General features: G+C 53.9%; 1 protein-coding gene across 5 annotated transcripts in view; it reads right to left on the bottom strand.

Moving 5' to 3' along the window:
* Window positions 1-21,593, bottom strand: part of LRP8 (low density lipoprotein receptor-related protein 8, apolipoprotein e receptor) — an 80,715-nt gene that overhangs the window by 13,078 nt on the left and 46,044 nt on the right. For 2 of the 5 annotated variants that reach the window (XM_012639351.1, XM_012639352.1), the window contains exons 5-15: window positions 18,455-18,838; window positions 17,385-17,507; window positions 13,038-13,157; window positions 12,837-12,962; window positions 9,691-9,865; window positions 7,392-7,619; window positions 5,707-5,825; window positions 5,336-5,475; window positions 3,796-3,937; window positions 2,720-2,872; window positions 1,636-1,860 (exon numbers count right to left, since the gene is read on the bottom strand). In XM_012639351.1, the coding sequence (XP_012494805.1) occupies window positions 1,636-1,860; window positions 2,720-2,872; window positions 3,796-3,937; window positions 5,336-5,475; window positions 5,707-5,825; window positions 7,392-7,619; window positions 9,691-9,865; window positions 12,837-12,962; window positions 13,038-13,157; window positions 17,385-17,507; window positions 18,455-18,838 (1,935 nt within the window). The remainder of the gene's footprint in view (window positions 1-1,635; window positions 1,861-2,719; window positions 2,873-3,795; window positions 3,938-5,335; window positions 5,476-5,706; window positions 5,826-7,391; window positions 7,620-9,690; window positions 9,866-12,836; window positions 12,963-13,037; window positions 13,158-17,384; window positions 17,508-18,454; window positions 18,839-21,593) is intronic. The other 3 variants (XM_012639353.1, XM_012639355.1, XM_012639354.1) reach the window with 3 other exon arrangements.

Genomic DNA, 21,593 nt, shown 5'->3' with positions numbered 1-21,593 from the left:
ACATATATATCTGGCATATATATATATGTACTTTTAGAGATGATAATAAGAATGCATCTTGAAAATCTGTGGCATTTTCTGGCATATATATATAGCACATATATATCGTATATATATATATATGTACTTTTTTGGGGGGAGATAGGGTTTTGCTCTGCTGTCCAGGCTGGAGTGCAGTGGCATGATCACAGCTCACTGCAACCTTGAATTCCTGGACTCAAGTGATCCTCCTACCTCAGCCTCTGGAGTAGCTAGGACTACAGATGCACACCACCAAGCCCGGCTAATTTTATCTATTTTTAGAGATGGGGTCTCACTTTGTGGCCCAGGCTGGTCTTGAATTCCTGGCCTCAAGCAATCTTCCCGCATGGGCCTCCCCAAGTGCTAAGAGTATAGGTGGGAGCCACCACCCCCAGCTTATACTGTATTTTTGAAAGGATATGCTGTGCTGTCTTTCTCACTCTTAAAACCATCTTCACTATGACATTTGCACAGCACTTTATGGTTTAGAAAGCATTTTTCCCTGGGAGCCTCCCGACAGCCCTGTAAGGTGGGAAGAGGAGCTGGCATCTGCATTCGCTCCAAGTGAGGAGACGACTGCCCCCTGGCAATGGCCCAAATCCCATCCTTGCAATGCGTCTGTTTCTCCACATTACTCCAAGGGAATCTAGCTATTAGGGGCAGAAAAGAGCCGCTCTGCTTACAGAGCTAACTGTGGAAATGCCACTGTCCTCTTGCTGCGGGGCCAGAGCAAACGCTGGACAGTGATATGGAAACCTAAAGCATGATGAAGCCCGTGGGCACAGGCTCTGCCCCCAGATGAGAGGAACTGGAATTCATACATGTTCCACCTGCCTCTTGCAGAGGGTAAGTGCTCCACTCTGAAAACCCAGTGTCTGCTGGCAGAACAGGACCGATTAGACAGGTGCTGCCAAGCTGCTTGGTTTCTGGGCCATCCATGTATGAGAAAAAATTTATAAGATAGTTTATCCTTTTAGATGAACTCCCCCTGGCAGGTAACTCAATTAAAAAGGTCTTTGCTGGTTAATGAGATAGAACATTTCTAGCAGTGACAATTACTACTCCCAATGATTTAATAAGTGATGAACTTAATTATTTTTATCCCAGGGTTTGGAAAGAGGCACAAACAGACCATAGTTATGGATATTGCTATATAGGGAGCTTACAAAGGCTGCTGGGAACTGAGATCAGTTCCCACAGGGACACCTGAGGGAAACCTCCTCATAAACACGTCAGTAACTCTTGGAACACATGCATATACACACACCACAGCCAGCAGCAGCTGTACGTGCGAGCACTTCCGGTTACTCTGCCTCCTTTGTCTCTCATGGCCATCTTGTGAAGCAGACTGGGGAAGGGCTATTATGATTTCCGCTTTGTAGGAGAGGAAACTGAGGCTTAGAGATAGGATGTTGCTTCCCTCCGCACCCTCTATCAGGTAGGGGCGGCTAAGAGGCCTAAATCGCAGGCCAGCACTCTACCTTCCCCTGCTTCCTCCTCAGAGGTACAGAGTATTCAGCTCCGGTATGTTCTTCTCTTCCCACATAGCCCCCCATCCTGGCTTCCCTAGGACCCCTCCCATGTCATGAAAGAACACAGAACTCATTTCCTTACAGTGCTGGGAGTGGTTGCTGGTTGCAGGGCTTGGGATAGACGGGCTGATGCTGGGAGCCCTGGGGACACTAACTGAGCTTGGGACCGCAGCCGCCGGGCTTGGTGTCTCTGTGCTGCGGTTCTGGTAGGTGGGGCTGTGGACGGTGGTCCCAGGGGCTCTTGTGATGGCGGGTACTGTCTTCGTTGTGGCAGAGGCTAACGTCGTAGTTGAGGTAGATTGAGGTGCTGGAGGGGAGATACCATGGAGGTCACTTGGACATAGAATTTTGTTACTTTAGTGCCTAAGTTATTGCCTCTGAGTTGTACTTAAGAACTCATCCTCATGGCTAAGCTCAAATGCCACTTCTGGGAAGCCCTTCCTAATACCCCGAATGGGCTATGATCTTTTCCTTAGCTGAATCCTAAGCACTTCACTTGGATTCAATAAAGATGAGTCATTAAAACAATGCTATAGAATTAGGTGTGGGCAAGACCACTGTCAAAGACGGGTGGGAGGGAAAATCATAAAAATCTAGAAAGGATTTTACACTCATATTTTTATACCATTAGGTTTAAATTCTTACTCCACTTGAAACAATTGAACCCGGATGTAGCAGACATATGCCCAAGTAAAAGCCCTTGGCTGTACATCAAGATTGGAAATGAATGTAATTATTTATGTGGTGAAGTATTAACTGCCGATTAGGGCTAGGCCAATCATACTGCAAAAGGGCTTCTGTGTAGTGTACTAAGTAAGAAATAGGCAAGCACATAGTTATCTGCATATGAAAGGTAACTGAAGCCCTGGAGATTAAGGGTTCTTAACTTGAGGTTTCCAAGGGGTTCCAGAAACTCCCTGAAACTGAATTAAAAATGTTTATGTGTAAATGCATTTTTTTCTTGGAAATGAGAAGAGAAAGCCTTAGAAGGACCCTGGGGGCATGAGCGTTCAAGAAGGTGAAAAGGAGAAGCCTGCAAAGGCAATGTGTAGCCAGAGAGGATGGAGGAAAACCAGGAGCATACTGGGTCCACGGGCCAAGGGAAGACTTCAGCAGGGTTGGGTGTGGCACTGCCAGGGGCCACCCCTCCTGGAAGCTCTGCTTACCTCGGTAGCACCTCTTCATGTCTGGGCCCAGCCACATTGTGTCAGGACAGGCACACGTGTACTTAGGAGAGTGGCTGGAGGTCTGAGGAGCAGGAAGGCACAGGTACTCACAGCCTCCATTAGGCTGGGCACTCAGCTCGCAGGCATCTGCAGCTAATGGCAGAGAGAGAGACAGGTGGGGCACGGACGGGACATGCCAGGTCTTCCTGCCTCCCGAGGGTGCCTCTCCCACTTGGCTTGCTCAAAAAGCTGTCCCTACCACTTCTTATTGGCTACCATCCAGTACTGTACATGGTTGGTGTTTTATCCCTACACTCTCATTTAATCCTTACAACATGGTGTTATGTCCCAGATTGACAGATAAAGATGCCTAGGCTCAAAGAGAACAAACTTGGCAAAGCTATACCTCTAGGAATTTTAGAGACAATTTAAATTGAGGTCTGTTGGACTCCAAAGCCCATGAGTTTTTTTCTTCTTCCCTGCCTATGCCACGTGCTATGCCTCTCACTTAAATGTCTAGATCTAGAATCAGGCACCAATCTCCTTACCCTCTTTTGCTTTCCCACCTTCACCCTGGCAGCCAACACCTGCTACAGTTGGAATTAGTATATCCTAGTGATCGAGGAGGGACAACCTAGTGGTGGGATTCCTGGGTCCATTATATTAACACTACTGCAAAATGGGTACACAGCAAACGAGAAGCAATGTGTCATGGCAGAAGGAGCTTTAGCATCAGACAGACCTGAACTTAAGTTTTAGTTCTGCTCCCTGCTAACATTATTTTACCTCTCTGAGCTTCAGTTTCCTCAACTGTTAGAAGAGAAGAGTAATACCCACACACTTGGTAGGATTGGCAAAAATTGGACATTTATACATTCTTTTATACCCAGCCTATTTCACAAAGAGCCTGAGGCAAAATGAGACAAAATATATGATGAAAAGCACTCTGCCAACAAGAGGGTTGTTGTTATTATGCCTGCGGTGCTGACTTGTGAGATGAATGTGAACACAGCCTACCTAGTGGAGGGAGAGGACACAGGCAGGGGACCTGGGACCTGGGACCAGAGATGGCTCACCTCTTGGCTGCTTCAGCTCATGGAAGATGACAATGTCATGTGGGTTATTGAGGTTCTCAGCCAGGATGGAGATTTCTAGGCCATTGAGCCGATTTGCACTGAAAATGGCCTCATTCTCCAGGTCTGTCCAGAACACCTTGTCCTGTGGGGCACAGATGCAAAGGATGGGAGGCCCAGAGTCTGAACCCCTGACTTCAGTCTGAGGGCTCAGCCCCAAACCAAAGCCACAAGAATTGCCCTGAAATCTCCCCTGAGCCATCCAGTCCACAGTGGGACTCTCAGCCTCTGATCTGTGATGTACACTTTCCTGGTTCTCCTCTGTCGCAGAGGAGTATTTGGTGATTCTGTGCTGTGACCTGAAGGCCACAGAGCTACTTGTTAATGTTTGGCTGGGCCTGCTTCCGGAGCCCAACAGAAACCTGACGTTGGATCTCTACAGCTATCACCATTACTGGGGCCCGGGACCAAGACTAGGGGGGATGTGGAGCTATTAAGGGCTGTCCCCTGCTGGGTCTCCTGTGGCTTCTGGGCACACACACATATGAGTCTCCATGGTGTCTCCATACAAGCCTAGATGTGCACCTGTAGGCAAATCCACATTTATAGGTAAACCATGTGTCCTCAAACACAGATCTAGAAAATACCTAAACAGTCATCTATATACGTAAAGGCACACTTGTCCCTAAATAAGCAGTCTAAATCCACACTGGTGTACACATTCACACTCATAAGCACCAGCACATGTAGGTATGCACACTTGTACCCTGAGGTAGTTATATATACACATGCACATACATACTTTACATGTATATGCCACCTATATGCACAAGCACATACACATGTGTCCCAGCACACCTGTCTTTGGGGGACTTAGAGGTGGAGTTTTGTCCACCTCTGGACTTTGTACACCTGGACTTAGAGGTGGAGCTTTGTCCACAATTTCAGAGCAATGCTGAGTGATGTTGCTCCAAGAAAATACTGCCAATGCCTGTCACACACCACTGGCCCCTTGCTTTCCCTCCCCTTGGTGGCAGAGTTAGGGTCACGGCACAGGAAGGTCTTGATTCCTCACCTTCCTGGGAGCTTCTTGAGGACTGGGATAGTGTCTGATTCACTTCTATGACCCCAGGGTCTGGCAAAGGTCAATAAAAGTGTGTTGAATTCAACAGTATCTCTCAGGCCATTTCTTACAGTAAGTGATTCTAAGGAAATGTATATTCCTTCTTCCCTTCCTTCCTTTGGTGTGTATGTGGTTCAATGCCGGGTGCTGGGGGCACAGGGAGGAAACGTACATGTCTGGCAACCCACCTATGAGCAGTGCTCTGAGACAGTGGACTTGGGAAGGCAGCACAGGCTGCCAGGCAGGCAGGGCTGCAGAGCCTGTGCGTGCAGGCAGCTCACAAACCGGTACAAACGAGTCAGCGGGTTTCCCTGTTCCGTTGTTTCCATTTGGACAAGTCTCTGGGAGTAGTTCTATTTGAACAAGCTTTTCTTGGCTTTAGCTCCCTAGTGGGGCCATACCTCCCCTCACGGGACTCACCTCGAACACAGCGATTCCAAAAGGGTGGCTCAGGAAGTCAGTGGAGGAAATCAGCATCTTTCTGTTGCCGCCACTGAAGTCGATGCTGGACAGCTGGTGGAGCTTGGAGTCCACCCAGTACAAGCGCTGGTTCAGCAAATCTTGGGAAGGAAGAGGGGAGGGGGGATCAGGTCGTGAACCTGGGACCCCAGCCTGGAGCTCTGCTCCTCTATGTCTCCTCCCTGCCCACATTTCCAGACCTCAAACTGAGGCCAGCCTGGGGCAACCATCAGGGAACAAAGGCACTGGCTCCGTGAGGGGACCCAGAAACGACCCATGGAGTCCCGACAGAGGTCTGGATCAGCTGCCCACCCAGGAAAGGCAGGGCTCACCCAGGGCGATTCCATTGGGCCATTCAACGTTGTCTGACACCAGTGTTTGCCGGTCCACACCGTTGAGCCCAGACTTCTCGATCTTGGCCTGGTACCCCCAGTCAGACCAATACATGAACCTAAAAGACAAAAGAACCCAATTTGACTTATTCTTGGGGACATAATTAGGGTGATCTCAGTCGTAGGCTTAATGACCCACTGAATTGTGAGGATTGTGCTTAGTGGGCATTGGGAAGACCTCTGAAATCCTTTGGAACCATCAGATCTTACAATTAGCAGGCACGGTACCCTTCACCTCATTAGAGAACTTGAAGAAGCTGTGTTCCCCGACATTCCACCCAGCCTCAGCTGAACAGCCCATCTCTCCCACTTCTGGCAGCTACAGATAGAGCCTCAGAGTGTCAGTGTAGGAAGGGCCCCTAGTCAACCCTCCCTTTCCTGGTTTACAGACGAGAAAGTGGATGATCTTCCTAACTCGGGTAACCCTCCTTGCCCCCGTCTCCTCAGGCCTGCAAGGTCTGGTAGCAGCCCACTGTTACTAATCCGAGATAGTGCATTAGACCTTGCCCACTCCTTTGTAAATAGTCTCTTTATTACACCCTCCTCCAGTTACCTTGGTTTGAGTATGCAGTGGGTTTCTGGCGGGAACCCTGACAGACCACAGTGGACTGGGGTCGGGTTGGGCATAACTGCATGGTTGGGGGGGCAGGGCATGGCCGATGTGGCACCAGGTCTATGTGAGGGTAGACAGGGAGCAGGGCTGACAGGAGAGTCCAGTGAGAAGGCTCAGTGTCTGTCAGAGTGCCTAGGACTGTGTTGGGAGCACCTGACACACGCTGGGCAAATGGCAGCTGTCAGTCACTTCCCAAGCCCTCGTGCACCCCCTCACATGGCCACTCCCTCACCTGCTGCCCTCCCTTGAAGAAGAGAGTTTTTCTATCCTTGTTTAACAATTAAGGAAACAGCAGTAGGAAGAAACTGGTGATCCTGGTAAACGTAACATGATACAGCTGCTAAAAACCTGATGCCATCTCAAGACATTCCCACTGATGGAGAGAGGGGTCCTGTTCTGTTCAGAATTCCTAACCCCCCAAACTGAGGTGTGGCCAGAGCTGGGCAGCCGAGGGGGCAAAGGGCCCAGAGACGGAGGGCAGCAGGGGTGGGGCTGGGGTGGGCAGGCAGTAGACATACTTTATGTAACTCCAGAGGCCAACGGAGGAAGCCATAGGGAGACAGATTTGGGATTATGAGGGGGGAAAAAAAATACTTTTTAATGGAAAGAGCTGTTCCACAACGAAACAGGCCCTACGGGAAGAGAAGTAATGAGCTCCCTGTCTCTGGAAGTATGCAAGCAGCTGCCAGATGCCTACCCGCAGCATCCTGAGGAAAGGTTTCCTCTTGAGAAGCTTCTATCAGGCAATCTCTCGAGCTCTACTCTGCTCTTAGGTGCTCTGATTCTGTGATAACTTGAGTGAGCAGGAGGGGACAGGGAGAACTCCGGTGACCAATGCCCAAAAACCCTTGGTCAGGGACTAACAGGATGGGGGCCGTGCACGGGCTTCCTTCCTCATGGCCTGTGTCCGAGCAGCCCAGAGCCTTCTAGAGCCCTTAAGATAGCTCTTGCGACAGACACGAGGACTGAGCACCTATGCTGAGAATGGGAAGTTCAGGGAGGGGACACTCACCCTCGCAGGGGGTCGACAGCGATGGCCCGGGGTTCACTGAGGTTATGGCTGAAGAGGGTGCATCGGCGGCCGCCATCAACTGTGGCCACTGAGATGGTTTTATTGCCTGAGTCAGTCCAATAGATGTGCTTGTGGACCCAGTCCACCGCCAGGCCCTCTGGGGAGTGCAGTTGCTCGTCGATGAGGACCTCTTGCTCTGCCGGGTCACTGGCCTTGTCCATGAAGGCGCTTAGGAGAAACCAGAGATGGCTGTGGGGCAGATGTTCTACCCATGGGCCCATCTGGAGCTGCCTGTGCACCCCACCCCTCTCTCTCTTCCTTCTGGGCCACGGCAGTGGATTTTAGAGGAATTTGGCTAATTTCCATTGAACACATTCCCTGGGCCACCAGAGTAGGGACACAGGCTTGAATCAGTCACAGTCTCTGCCCTGGAGGAGTTGTGGGGGACAGAATCTTGCAGCCAGACATAATACAATGTGATTACGGAAAGCATTAGGGGCTACGGCAGCAGAGACATGGAGGTTACGTCATCTGGGAGGGTAGGAGAAGGCTTTGTAGTTGAGTCCTGAAGGACTAATTCACCAGGAACAAAAAACAGAAAGCCATTCAGGCAACGGGAACAGCACATGCAAATGCCCAGGGGGAGTATGTTCTGGAATAGTGAGATGTTCAGTGGGGTGGAGCTCGGTATGTGGATTAAGACTCGAGACATGGGTAGGCAGGGACCACATCCTGACGGGCTCCGAGTGCCATGCTAAGGAACTAGGACTTTATCCTGGGGCAAGGGGTGGGGGCGGTCGCTGAGCAGGTCAGAGGACATAGCCAAGTAGGCACATTAGATCGCTGTGGCGTGAGTGGAGTGGACGGGCTGGAAGGAGAGGGACTGAAGGCGGGGAAAACTGGTTAGGAGGCTGTCACAGTGTCCAGGTGAGACGATGAGGTCTGAAGAAGGGTGTGCGGCGAGAATGGAGGATAACACAGTAGACACTTGGGAGGCAACGTTAGCAGGACTTGGTTGCCCAAATACTGGGTTCTCCAAGGTCGTCTTCTCCCCTGCACCCTTCCGGGGTAGTTAGTCCCACGGTGCCCACTGCCATCCCTAACTGACCCTCCAATCCTGACAACTCTCGCAAGTGCCAGACTGCAAAGCCAACCAGCTCCCCTTGGATGTCCCATGGGCACCTTGAACTCGACATGTCCAAAACTGCTCAGCCCTGTTCCCTTCCCCTCCCCAAAACAGACTGCACGACCCTGACCCGGATCCTCCTCCAGCGCGTCCCCTCGCGGAGAGCAGCACTACTGCCCGTGAAACCTCCCAAGCTAGAAATCTGAAACTCCCAAAATTAACCTGGGAGTGAATTTTGACCCTTCGTCCTTCAGCCCCATATTCGATCTGTCATCAAATCCTGCCTCTTTCAGCCACAACTGCTGGACGGGCGCTGCTCTCGCTGTTTCTGAGTATGCAAGTGTGAACTGAGTGTGCCTGTGTTGGGGAAGGTAGCGATCCAGTTGTCAGTGAGTAGCACTTGGCACCTTTGCTTCCATCCACTCATCGACCATCCATCCCCTCACTCAACAGCGACTCAGCGTCCGCCCAGTGCCTAGTCATCGGCAGTCCTGCCAAGTGAATCTCAGGACAAAGCAAGGACACGACTGCGCCAAGGGGGTCTGGACATGCAGGGAGGCAGGCTGGTGGCATCTGAGGAGAAACACTCCTCTAGTGTGTGAAGAGCTTCCCAGGCACCAAAGTCCACTGACTGTGGCATCCCAGAGGCAGTGAGGGGCTGGCCTGGGGGTAGCGCCCTCCAGGAACATGTCCCAGACCCCCAGATTGGGTCAGAGCCCTCCTTTGTACTTTCCCGTGTGATCATCACAATGGATTTCATTATTTTATGAGTGGGACCCCCTCCCCCCAGCAGGGACCAGGTCTGAGTCATCTTTGAGTCCCCAGGATCCCACACACAGATAGGTGAGCTGCCTTGAAAGTCCTCCCTAAAGCGGGATTTCTTCCTTTCTGCTCTATTTCCTGTGTCTTGCACTTCCCCAGTAGGCCACAAGAGATCAGACAAGGTCCAGGTGTTTGGGGCTCAAAGCGCTCACCCAACAGAGCCCTCAGCCTAGGCCAGCCCAGGAGGTAAAGTCCCCAAGGTTCCATACCCACTGTGATCTTGCATCAGTTCCCAAGCTGCACTCTGTTCTGAGAAACCCTAGAGGCAGAAGCCACTCTTCCTCTACTCATCTGTCAGCCACCCGTCACTCCCACCTCTGTAGGCCTGGCTGCAGGGGACATGCCACTCACCTATAGATCTTACGGTATGACAGGTCACACCAGTAGATGCGATTGGTGGCAACTTCAACATCTAGTGCCACGACATTCTTGAGCATGGGGATGAGGCGAGAGTAGTCCCGCTTCACCAGGTCTATCTTCCGCACCTCATGCCGGTTGGTGAAGATGAGGGACGGGCTCTTGCCAGCTGCCACGCAGCGGGTGGTGAGAAAGAAAGGGTCAGTGCAAGAGGCAGGGAGTCTGCACACCAAGACTCTGCCACTGGTTTGCTGGGTGATACCTCGTTTTCCCATAAAATAGGGGTAATAATTCCTACTTCACAGGTTAGAGGAGCTGATGAAATCATGAGTACAAAAAGCATAAAATGCAAAGCACCATGCATCACAGGATTTTTATCCTTTTAATTAGACATAAATGCCCCCAAATCTTTTATGACTCCCCATTTCCTCCTTAGGCCTGTACCGAAGGGCTTTTGCAGTGTGACCCCCCCAGCTCCCTGTCCAGCTTCATCACTTGCCCCTGTAACAGGCCTTGATCCCAGCTACCAGATATCTGTCATCATCTAGCCAAGGGCCTTGCTGCCTCAGGGCCTTTGCTTGAATTCCCCCTTGCACCTAGCGTGCATTTCTTTCCAGCAACTACCACCTTCTCTGCTTGGGGCCCCACTGCCATAGTTCAAGGATCCACCTGAGCAACTAAGTGTCTTAGAAGGATAACTCAGCATGGAGGACAGACAGTGGGGCTGAGACTGGAGGGAGCAGACCCTTGAGGAGAGATTGGCAGGGGGCCAGATCACGAAGGGTCTGTGAGCTGGGTCAAGAGTGTGTTCTTTAACCTAAGCCAATGGCAGAGATGGAACATGTGTGATATATTACACAGATTGTATACATGCAGTGCAGACAATACGCAATTGCCCATACATAACACAAAACCCACTTTTAGATTTAGGATTAGATTTTAAGAAGATCGTCAGTGACCTAGACATTCCTGGCTACTCCATATGGAAAGCCATTGTCCCACAGGCCCTTGAGGGCCTAGCACCAGCTCCCACAGGCTGTTTTTAGATGTATTGGGCCACTCTCAGGCACCAACACTGAGCAGCGGCTCCTAGCACACTTGTCCATGAAGCTGCCTGTGCCTTCTCCCTCTCTTGTTTTCCAGCTGACACTTCTGCTGGCCACCTTGTCCCTGTCATTATGCATCTGTGCCAGGCTATGCATTCCCCGGGGGCAGGGTGGGACCAGCACAGAGCCATGTAGGGCCCCGGGCTGGGTGTGTGATCTGTATGCAGTGACGGAGACTATTTTAAAGCAAGGTGGGGTGAGGCAGAGGGTGTGGTACAAATAGAGAGCACAGAAAATGGGCCCAAAGTGTAGGAAGGGGCAAAGAGCTGAGTTCTTTCTAGGGCCAGCTCTGCCACTGACAAACTGATGTTCTCACCCCAAAATGAGAGCAATGGCACTGGACTTGCTTGAAGGCAGGAGCTAGGTTAGAGGGGCATGTTGAAGTGATTTTCAACGAGAGCAGAGTCTGTGACAGGGACCATGCGTGCTTATGAGTTGAGATTTTGTGTAATTGCACTTTAGATATTCATTTGTGTAGAGTTTGTGTATGCATGGGCAATTGTGTGTTCTCCACACTGCTTGTTTATAATGTGTGTCATATATTACACGTCTCCTGTGTGGGGGCAAGAACAGGGCACATGTTACATGTGATATACTAATGTATGTCTGGTGTATCGTACAGTTTGAGTGCTATGCTTTTTGGGTGTGTGGGCTACATGTCCAATGTTGTGGCTGCTGTGTTGTTGTAAGATAATCGGTATGTTGCATATTGTATTTGTGCATGGGAACTCCAGACTCGTACAGCCAACTGCCTACTCAGTATCTGTTTGGACGTCTAAACAGTTTTCTTAAACTTACCACGTCCAAAGCAGTCTTACCGTCTTTCTCAGATCCATAAATAGAAATTCTATTTTCTCAGTTGCTTGGCGGAAAGCCTTGGAGTCATCTTTGACTCCTTTTTTTCTCTCACATCCCACATTCAATTCATAAGCAAACCCTGTTGGCTGCCTTCCCAATTCATCTGCAGTCTGTCCACTTCTCGTTCCTCCCACGGGAGACACGCTGGGCCAGGCCACCGTCACCTCTCTCCTGGATTCCTGCAACAGCCTCTCAGTGGTTTCCCTGCTTCCTCCCTGCCCTCTCCGGTCTGTTCTCAACACTGCAGTCAGAGGGAGCCACTATGTCCCCACTCTACTCAAAACCCTCAGGGGCTTCCCCCTGACTAAGAGTGCAATCCAGAATCAGCTCCTACAATGATCTAGAAGGCCCTTTGGGATCTGGCCCGAGTCGCCTCTCTGACATCATCTCTTCCTAGTCTTCTTGCTCCAACTGCACCTGCTTCCTTGCTGTTCCTTGAACATTCAGGCACGCTCCTGCCTAAGGCTCCTGCAGTTTCTGTTCCTGCAGGCTGAAATGCTATTCCTGCAGACAATTGTGTGGCTCACGCCCTCGCCTTCCTTACTCAAATGCCACCTTGTCTGTGAGGGCTTCCCTGACCATTCTATTTAAAGCTATCACCCACAGCCCCCTGGCCTTCCCTATTCCCACCTCTACTTTATATTTCTCCTTAGCCCTTATCGCCATCTGCCATGCACTATATCTATCTGATTTCTTGTCGTCCCACCCATTAAAATACAAGTCCCACGAGAGCAGATGGGGATTTGTGTCTGTTTTGCTTACTGCTGAATCCCCAGTGCCTACAACAATGTTAGGTTCTCCATATAAACAACTGAATAAAATAGATTAATTCAGTTGGCTGGATTGATCAATGTGTAAGTCTGCACAGGTCATCCTGTTTGCGTGGGCTGCCTATGCTGTGTGCATAGTCTGCACGGTCCAAGTTTGTGTCTACACATTCTGCTGTGTGAGTGCACCCTCTGTGGGCTGTACTGGGTGGCTCTGGCCGGTGTCTGTGTGGGTGTCAGTGTGCAGTGCATTGTGTGTGTGATGTATATTCACACTTTGAGCACCGTGTGTGCAACCTGCTTTCTACCTGTGTCTGCACATATGTGCATCTGCTGCTCACATATGTGGAAACACGCTGCTTCCTGTACCCCCTTCAGAGCTGTCCACTCGCCCTTATGTTGTCCATACCAACAGCCTTGCAGTTCTTGGTCAGTATGTCCATCTCGTAGCCAGGGTGGCACTCGCACTTAAAGTAGCCCTTGTAATTGACACAGATCTGGCTGCAGGCATCTGGGTCCTCACACTCGTCGATGTCTGTGGGGAGGAGCAGGGGTCAGAATGGGCAGGAGGACCCGCCTCTGCTTGGGGGTGTGTTGGGGGAGGTCTCACCGCCACAGGTCTTCTGGTCCAGGAGCCGGAAGCCCGTTGGGCACGTGCACTCAAAGCCAATCCTGAGGTCTGTGCAGATGTGGGAACAGCCGCCATTGTTGTGCAGACACTCGTTCAGCCCTGGGGAGGGACGTGGGTTCCTGAGGGTCCAGGAGCCCAGAAAGGGTGGGGGCAGGGCAGGGGTGGGGCCCAGAGCAGAAGCAGAGCCTGAGAGCAGCAGGACTTCCACAGAGCCAGGTGACTTCAGCCTCATGACCCAGGCGTCCGGGCAAGAGCAGGTGCAGAGAGAGCAGGTCCTTGCTCAAGGCCGGACACAGACACAGGGACAGAGTGGAACCAGAACTCAGGTCCTTGGCCTCCCAGGCCAGAGCTCTGTCCACCACCAGGCTGGAGGCAGCTAGGCCTTCCCTGGCGGCCTAAGGTATTTCCTTTCACAAACATGCTCCTTATAGCTCCTCCTTCCCCGTGACCTCAGAGTGAAGGGGCCTGCACGTGTCATGTCCAGCCCTCAGGACACTCCAAGAATCCCTTCTGAAATGCTCCCTGCCTCAGGGAGCCACTTCGCCCCGAGGAGCCGGCCGCACTTGGGTCAGCACCGCCTGCTGTGCAGTTCCTCCTCACGGGGCAGCCCGTCTCCTGCGCCTTCCGCTTCCACTCGCAGCTCTGCCGCGTGGGGTGGCCAGGCTGCAGGCTCCCTCGGCCTCCTTCGAGTGCTGATTTCTGGTCTCCTGCCACTCAGGTGCCTTTCCCTGGACACACTCCATCTGCCCATGTTCCTCACTGGACAGGGCCCAGGAGTCTGAACACCACAGGACGCCCCTGCTGTGCTTGTGGTCATTCAAGACTCCCGGCCCTTTTTTCACACAGAGCTGTTGCTAAGTCAATTCTTTCCTACTCTGAACTAATACGATGCATTTTTTTTTTCAGCTCCTCTCCTCTCAACACCTGTCTCTGTTCCTCCATCTTGTCGTGGGCCTGGTCCCGGGTCTACCAACTGCTGCGAGGCATAAAGGGAGGCCAGGCCACCTGATGCTGGCTGCCCCATACTCCCACCCTCACCACCTCCTGGCAGCGTCCTGGGGGAGGTCAGGGAGTTCAGGACCAATGTTCTCAGAGCATCTCCTGAGCTTTAGAGTCACAGGTTAATTCCGCAAGCCAAGGGAAGGTGCCATGCCCCCACCCGCCAGGCTCATGCACTGCCACTCTAGCCAAGCCGAGCAGAGCTGAGCCAAGCCAGCCATGGCCATGCGTACAGCTTGTCTTAGCTGCCCACCCCACGCCATGCACAGCTAAGGGTTGCCCCCACCTCCAGCCTGAGCCATGCTTAGGGAATGTCCCCTTTACCCCTGGGCCTCCTCCTGTTTCCCAGGAATGTTGGCAGAACTGAAAGAACAAGACCACAGCAACCTCATGACTGGAGGACCTGGGGGTGACTCAGCCAGGTCCAGCCCTGGGAAGCCCCAGACTGTTGCGCGTGGGCTGAGCCATAGTAGCTTTGGAGTAGTCTCGGGGGCGGGGGGCACCACCTCCAGGAATCCTTCTGTCACTCTGAGCCCTCCCTGACTTCTTTTCCGTATTATTCCCTGAGCACTGTCCATTCATTTCTTCTCCCGTTCACTCACTGCCTCAATCACACATCCACTCGCTTCCTTCCTCTCCTTTTGCAGGTGACAGCAACTCGACAATTCTACTTACTGAGCACTTGCTGGAGTGGCATGTGTAGGATGGCTCTGAAAGGGAAAAGGGGAGAGCTCAAAGTGACTCTGGCTTGTGGAGGAAGGCACGAGTCCTCCAGGGCTGAGGTGGGCCGGGGGAGAGAAAGGATAGCAGGTCTGGACCCGGCTATCCCTGTTGGCCCTTTCCTGGAATGCCCAAAGGGAAGTCTCTGGTCCTTCCTAATTCTGTTTAGCAGTAAAGTGCTCTGGAGAGGCCTGAGTAGCATTTGAGGCTTCCTTCCATGGAAGGAAGGGGCAGCATCACTTTCTCCAGCATGTGCACACACCTGCGTGCACACACCCGCATGCACACACCCGCATGCACACACACCAGCCTATATGCAGAGGCACAGACAGGCCACGGACCCCAGAGACACAATCACACAGACGTGGGACCACATGCAGAGATGCGTGAGTGCGATTCCCCTGCCTTACTCAGAGAAGGAGACGTGGATACAGACACTGGCCTGTCACTACCACAGAAACAGAAAGACACACACAGACACAAACACATGCGTACATACGTCTCTTTGGTGTGTCGTGCAAAAGACGAGAGAGCAGAGAGAGTTTAGTAGGTTAGCAGTCCCCAGCTAACTCCAGATCTGGGTATGTGGAAGAAGCTAAAGCTCAGTTGCTCCTGCTGCCCTGTCCCCTCTTCCACAGGTTCCTTCCTCTGGGACTTCTCTCAGCAGGGCCTGGGGCAGGGGGAGTGTCTGTCTCCCAAGCTCAGGCGGAGGCGGAATGACCTTCACTCAGCCACTCTTCCTTTCACAATTAGTTTTTTTTTGTTTGTTTGTTTTTAATCTTTGAAAGGGGAGGAAACATGCTATTCCTGAAAAGCTCCAGAGAATGAAGCCCTCTGAGTGCCCGGATGGGAGGCGCTGGGGAAAACACTCTGCCAGGACGTAGAAGAGGGAGAGGCCGACATAGGCTCTGTCCTCCCAGGGCTTCTCTGTCTAAATCTTCCCCTAGCTCTGACCTTCTGGGATCAGTAAAGAAATCACTCATGAACCTTCCTGGAGTTCACACTGGGTTTCCAGCATGTTTTCTGGGATGCCCACCCCACCTATAGCCCATGCTCTCCGTTCTTTCTGGCCTGGAAGCCACCAGCTCTAGCCACCAGCACAGCTTCATTCCTTTTCGCACTAGTCCGGCCTACAAGCCTGGTCTCAGCAAGTCTGAGCTGCTCAGGGCTGGGATGGGGCCACTCCTGCTGCTGACTCTGCCCTGCTGCCACCCAGGCCTGGCCTCAACTGGCTGCCTCCCTGCTGCTCCCCACCTCTCTGCAGGGTCTCCTGCAGGGGGCTGGATGACCTCAGAGGCCAGAGCCCTGCCTAGGTTAGCAAGGCAGCAATACTGAGGAAGAGAAAGTTCCAGAGAACACACACTCATGAGGTCTGAATGTAGAAGGAATGAGGAGCAGAGGCCAAGTTTGTGAGAGGAAGCATAATTTTTGAGCATCTGGGCTAGAAAGGAAAGCCCGTTGGAGCTTTGTAGAGATGCAGAACAAGAGGCCCCAGGGGCAAAGGGCCCCATCGGAAGTCAGAGGACAGCACGTGAGACCAGAGAGAGGGTCAGGGCAGAAAATGTCAGAGCAGAGGGGCACTCGAGGGCCCTGAGCCCGGATGCTGGGAGAGGGCATGGCAGGAGGGTTAGTGCAGCTGTCAAGCATGGACAGGTACCGTACCACACTCTTTCAGGAGCTCATCTGACCAGTCCCGGCAGTCCTTCTGAGCATCACACACTTTCCCGCTGTCCACGCACTCGCCACTCTTACACTGAAACCTGCGGGGACCCTCACAAGTTGACTCTGTTGGGCCGGACAAGAGAGTGGACAGAGGCTGTGAGACTTTGGACAGGAAGGGCTGGGCTGGGCCAGGGCCTAGCGGGGATGAGCAGGGTTTCAGTTTCAGCCACCACAGGTCCCTAGACGGTGGCCCAGGACTCACAGCCAAACCCAGGGCCTGTGGAAGCTCTGCTCACACAAGGACAGGGTTCCAGGATGAATAGGATGCTATGCCTCATCTAGCTGGGCAGGGCCATGGGGTCTGAGTCTGATCTGGCAGCACTAAGGCCCTGAAGGGACCGGACGGCAGCTCTAGAGAGGCCTTGGAGGCTGGACTGACCATCTCCTGAGGGGGACTTTAGCTCCATGGACCCTAGATGGGGGAGGCTGCCTCACTGCCCAGCCTGTTACCCACTGCCCCAAGTGACCAGTGGGTTGGAGTCCTTGCTCTTGCAGAGGGCAGGTGGTGACCGTAACAGCCATCTGAGAACTAAGGGGACTCCCTGGGGAGTAAGATTCAGCCTCTGCTCAGTCTGGGAACTCATGAGGGAAGCTGCTCAGAGGCTTGGACCTGGACAAATGGTGAGGGCCGGACGTCCTCAGTGCCCTTTCACGTCCCCCCAGGTGTCTTTCAGCTTTTCGAAGTCCTCAAACATCTGGTTCTGGTGCCACTAGGACCCCACGGAAGGGGAGCCAGGTGATTTAGGGGCAAGTGACACTCTGAGGGAAAACGCATCTCAGGGACCAAGGGAAGACTTCCCCCAACTCTGTTCTCTCCACACTCAGGAGAGACCTGAGGGCCTTTCCTTACCGAGGATGCTGCCCCTTTGCCCTGACCACACGCACCCTGTAGGCAGCCAGCTTCGTCACTCCCGTCTGGACAGTCCTGCTCCTGGTTGCAGCGCTTGATTGTAAGGACACAAGTCCCATCCCCACACTGGAACTCGTCCCCACGGCAGGTACCCAGTGCTGCCAAGAGAGGGCAAGGGAAGAGGGTCAGGGTCAGGGTCAGTGTGGCACTAGGACAGCTCTCCTCCTCCCCTCCCCCGTCCCCATGCCATACCCACCCTGGCAAGAACAGAACCAGTGGCTGAGCTCAGGAGACCTGGCCAAGGTACCTCCAGTGTACAGATGGGGAGACTGAAGCTCAGAGAGGGAGAAGGCCTTGCCCAGGGTCACACAGCACTCCGGCTGGCAGAGATAGGACTTAAACCCAGGTCTCCTATTTCCCTCTCTACTGCCTCTTCCTGGGGCCACTCCTCCAGAACACACACATGGCCTCCTTCTGAGTCTTGGTGCTCCCTGCTCAATGCCTTCATGCACTCAGCAAACCCTTCCTGAGCCAGGCCCAGTGCCGGGGTGTGGGGGTGGGGAATCCAGAGACTACTAAGGGCCTCCTCATCCTCTAGGAGCCCAGAGTGCAGAGCGGGCTGAGGGATGCACTGATGAGGACATCATCGCGTGAGATGTGCTGTCAGAGAGGGCAGCTCAGGGACCTGCGGGAGCCGGGCAGGGGCACCCAACCCAGCTGGGAAGGTCAGAGGAGCCTGGGCCAGGCCTGAAGGACGAGCAGGCCCAGCAGGTGGGGAGTGCGGGCGGAGTTCCTGGGTGCAGGAGGTGTCTGGGCAGAGGAACCAGTGAGTGACCGCCTGCGACAGGGAAGGGCAGAGGGTGGGAGGTGCGACAGGGAGGGCGTCGTGGCAGAGACGCAGGTGCCAGTGAAGAGGCGTGGCTTCGGGAGTGAGACCTGAGCTCGCGGCTTGGCAGCCACGTGGCCTCAAACAAGTCACTTCACTTCTCCCTACCTCGGCGTCCTCCGCAGGCAAACGGGGTAACTTATTCAGGGTAGGTGAGGAGGGGAAGCCTGCACCGTCCGCGATGCCCGGGCGGGGCTGGGTGGTATGGAGGGGGCTTACGGCAGTCGGCCTCGTCCGACTTGTCCTTGCAGTCGCGGTCGCCGTCGCAGCGCCAGCCCAGGTGCACGCACTCGCCGCTGCGGCAGGCGAACTGGGAGGCAGCGGCACAGGCCGCGGGCGTGGACGTGGCCCCCGGGCCCGCGCGGCCGCACAGCTCGGCCGCCTCATCCGAGCGGTCCTCGCAGTCGAACTGGCGGTCGCAGACCCAGCGCTCCGGGATGCAGGCGCCGCCGTCGCCGCCGCAGCGGAACTCGCGGGGCCCGCAGGCCGGGTCGGCACAGCCGCGCTCGTCGCTGCCGTCGCCGCAGTCGTCGTCGCCGTCGCACACGAACACCGCGGCCAGGCACGAGCGGTTGCTGCACTGGAACTCGTGCGGGGCGCACACTGCGCGGGACAGAGAGCCGGTCGGCCCGCCGACCCCGCATCCTCGGCCAACCTGGGGCCCCGCTGGTCCTGCTACAGGGGCTCCGACCCTCACCCACCGGCCAGAACGAGACCCTCTGGGGGGCTGAAGGTGGACAGCGAAGGGGGCCTCCAAGACGGGCATGATGGGCAGCACGCTTGCCCCCCAGCCCCCCGCTGGGTGAGGGAGGATTCCTGCACTGCTGCCGCCAGCCTGGTGGGACTAGGAGGGGGTTATAACGCTGTCCAGCACTGCCTGAACGACCTGGTGATGTTCCCAAGAAATGACCAGTAACATGACACTGACTCTTCCCAGGGAACAGGGTCTGGGCTTGTCCCCTTGTGGCACAGCTATACACAGCATAACCTGTACTACAGGGGTGCCTGGCATCCAGGTGTCTCCTGGGCCACTGCTCTGGCCCCAATACCTGGCTCATGCACACACCCCTGTATCATTTGCTGGGCCCAGTGTACAGGTTTCCAGCCCTGGGCCTTTGCTCAAGTTGCTCCGTCTGCCGGAAACCGTCTTCTTGCACACCCCTGCGGCTACATTTTGCAGTGGTGAGTTCTTGTCCTTCAAGGGCCAAAATTCTTCCTCCTCCATAACACGCTTTGTGTTCCCCTGCTTAGGAAATCTTCCTCGGCCCTCTTGCTTTTGCCCCTCACAGCCGGCTCAGGTGTCTGGGCTCATGTCCTTTTCCATCTGTCCCACGACACAAACAGCCTGCGGATGACCCTCCTTTGTCCTGGGCGCCCAGCACAGAGCTCCCTGCGGTGAGTGGGTGTGGAGTGGATGGGTACTGCACTGGCCCAGGTGGGAGGCAAATTATGGGATGTGCAGTAATTAAGGGTATAGGTCATGGCCCTCCCTGCTACCCTGGGCTTCTCCTCTCTGGTGGGCTGGTCTAAGCTCAGAGGCAGAGAGGGCCTCAGAGACCAGCCAGCCCAATTGCCAGTTTACAGACACGAAAACTAAGGCCCAGAGAGGGGGGCAACATGTCTAGGGTCACATGGGCCATGGAGACAAGAGAACCAGAACTGAGGTTTGGGCTATTTCCTTCCTACTCTGACTCCTCTCAGCTTTTCTGGTTTTCTTCTCCCTTCCTGGAGTGAAACCTCTCTTCAGGGCGGTGACCTCCTCACCTCCTTCCCGCCTTTGTGTCCTCACACACAGGCCAGGAACGGGCCTGGGGGCAGGTGGGGCAGGGACGCAGTGGCTGTGGCCACAGGTAACATGGAGGCGGTAGCTCCAGCTCTTTCCACGTGGGGGCGCTCATAGTCTGTGTTTTTATTTTCTCACGGAAAAATGTCAATTCTCATTGTTACTGAACATAAAATAGAGTGATGTCTTCAGTTTCACAACGTAGGCAGTTCATGTCATGTGTTTCTGACAGCTCTACTAAGTTTCTGACAGTTTTGTTTCCCCTTCTGGGCCTCGGGGGCCCTGAGGCCTTGGTGAGAACGGCAGACGCTCCCAGTGCTGTCGCTCCCCAGATTACGCTGTCCCTGGAGCAGCCCCTCCTGCCTAGCAGACCCGCTTTCCCGTGGCCAGGAGGGAGGACTCACTGCTTTCTGAGAGTGCTGAGAGGAAGTGCTTCTTACAACTGAGTTTTCTCCGAGGTTTTGAAGCTGACAGTAACTTTAAGGTCCATATTCTCAGGCCCACCTAGGCCCAGAGACCCCCCCTCCCAAGCACTCACAAATGGGAGAAGCTCTGAGAGATGAGAAGGGAGGATTCTTCTTCCTCTGACCAGGCAGGTGGGAGCTATAGCAGGTAAGCCTAGTAAGACCTTCTAACACCTTTGTCTCCCATAATTAATGGGGAATGTTCCTGTCCTAGCATGCCCTGGTTACAGATACTCCCACCACTCCCCGCAGTCGTGGCCTTCATATTAGAAGAATCCTTTGATTATGTGGGCAGGGGTAAGGAGGAAAGAGGATTCTCATTGGCTAGTGAGTCCCTGCAGAATTATCTCAGCTGAAGAAACAAGGCAGCGCCATCACTGGAGCTTTGAAACTGCTGGTCCCCGCCAGGATCTCCCACCATCCCCAAATGCTTCCTGCTTCAGACACATTGGAACTCCAGACTTAGAATCTGAGAGTGCTATGACTCAGAAGCCCCTGGAGGAGATGGCAACTCCCCTGGGCCCAGAAGGATGAATAGGATGCAAATATAGACGCTGGTGGATGGGAGTGGGGGTGAGCGGCAGTGACGGGCAAGTGCCTGGCAAAAACCCTCCTGAGTGACCGCCCATACCTCGGCCCAGCCTCACAGCCTGTTAGTGACAGCCAGTCTTCCTCCCCCATTAGTCACGTGCGTCCAGAGGGAAGACGTATAGAAACCACCTCGCTGGCCCTTTCAGAACCTGGCTCCAGGCCTGGCACACAGTAGGTGCCCATCAAATTGAAACAAGTGAGGTGGGGTCACGCTCCCCACTGGCGCAGGCCCTGCTGGCCCACTCCCTGGGAAGGAGATAATCCTGTGTTTGAAGCTCAGTGATGTGGAACTGTCCCAGTGGCCACCTCCATCTGTCCCTGCCGAGGCTGCTGGGAATGTCTTCCCCACCCTGTGACATTTGTGCTCCAATCTGAGATTTCAGCAACAGTCGTCTTTCACACGTCAGGAATCTGTCCGCCCCCGGCACTGCCTGTTCCCTGGCTCAGGTCACCTCTCTTTCTCAGTTCAGCCCCCTCCCGGGTCCCCCCTGCCCTTGCTCGGAGATCAGCAGACTTGTGG

The sequence above is a fragment of the Propithecus coquereli genome, unplaced genomic scaffold (assembly GCF_000956105.1).
Source record: "Propithecus coquereli isolate 6110/MARCELLA unplaced genomic scaffold, Pcoq_1.0 Scaffold14, whole genome shotgun sequence".
NCBI lineage: Eukaryota > Metazoa > Chordata > Mammalia > Primates > Indriidae > Propithecus > Propithecus coquereli.
The sequence above is the reverse complement of the archived record's forward strand: the minus strand, read 5'-3'. Positions and strand labels throughout refer to the sequence as shown.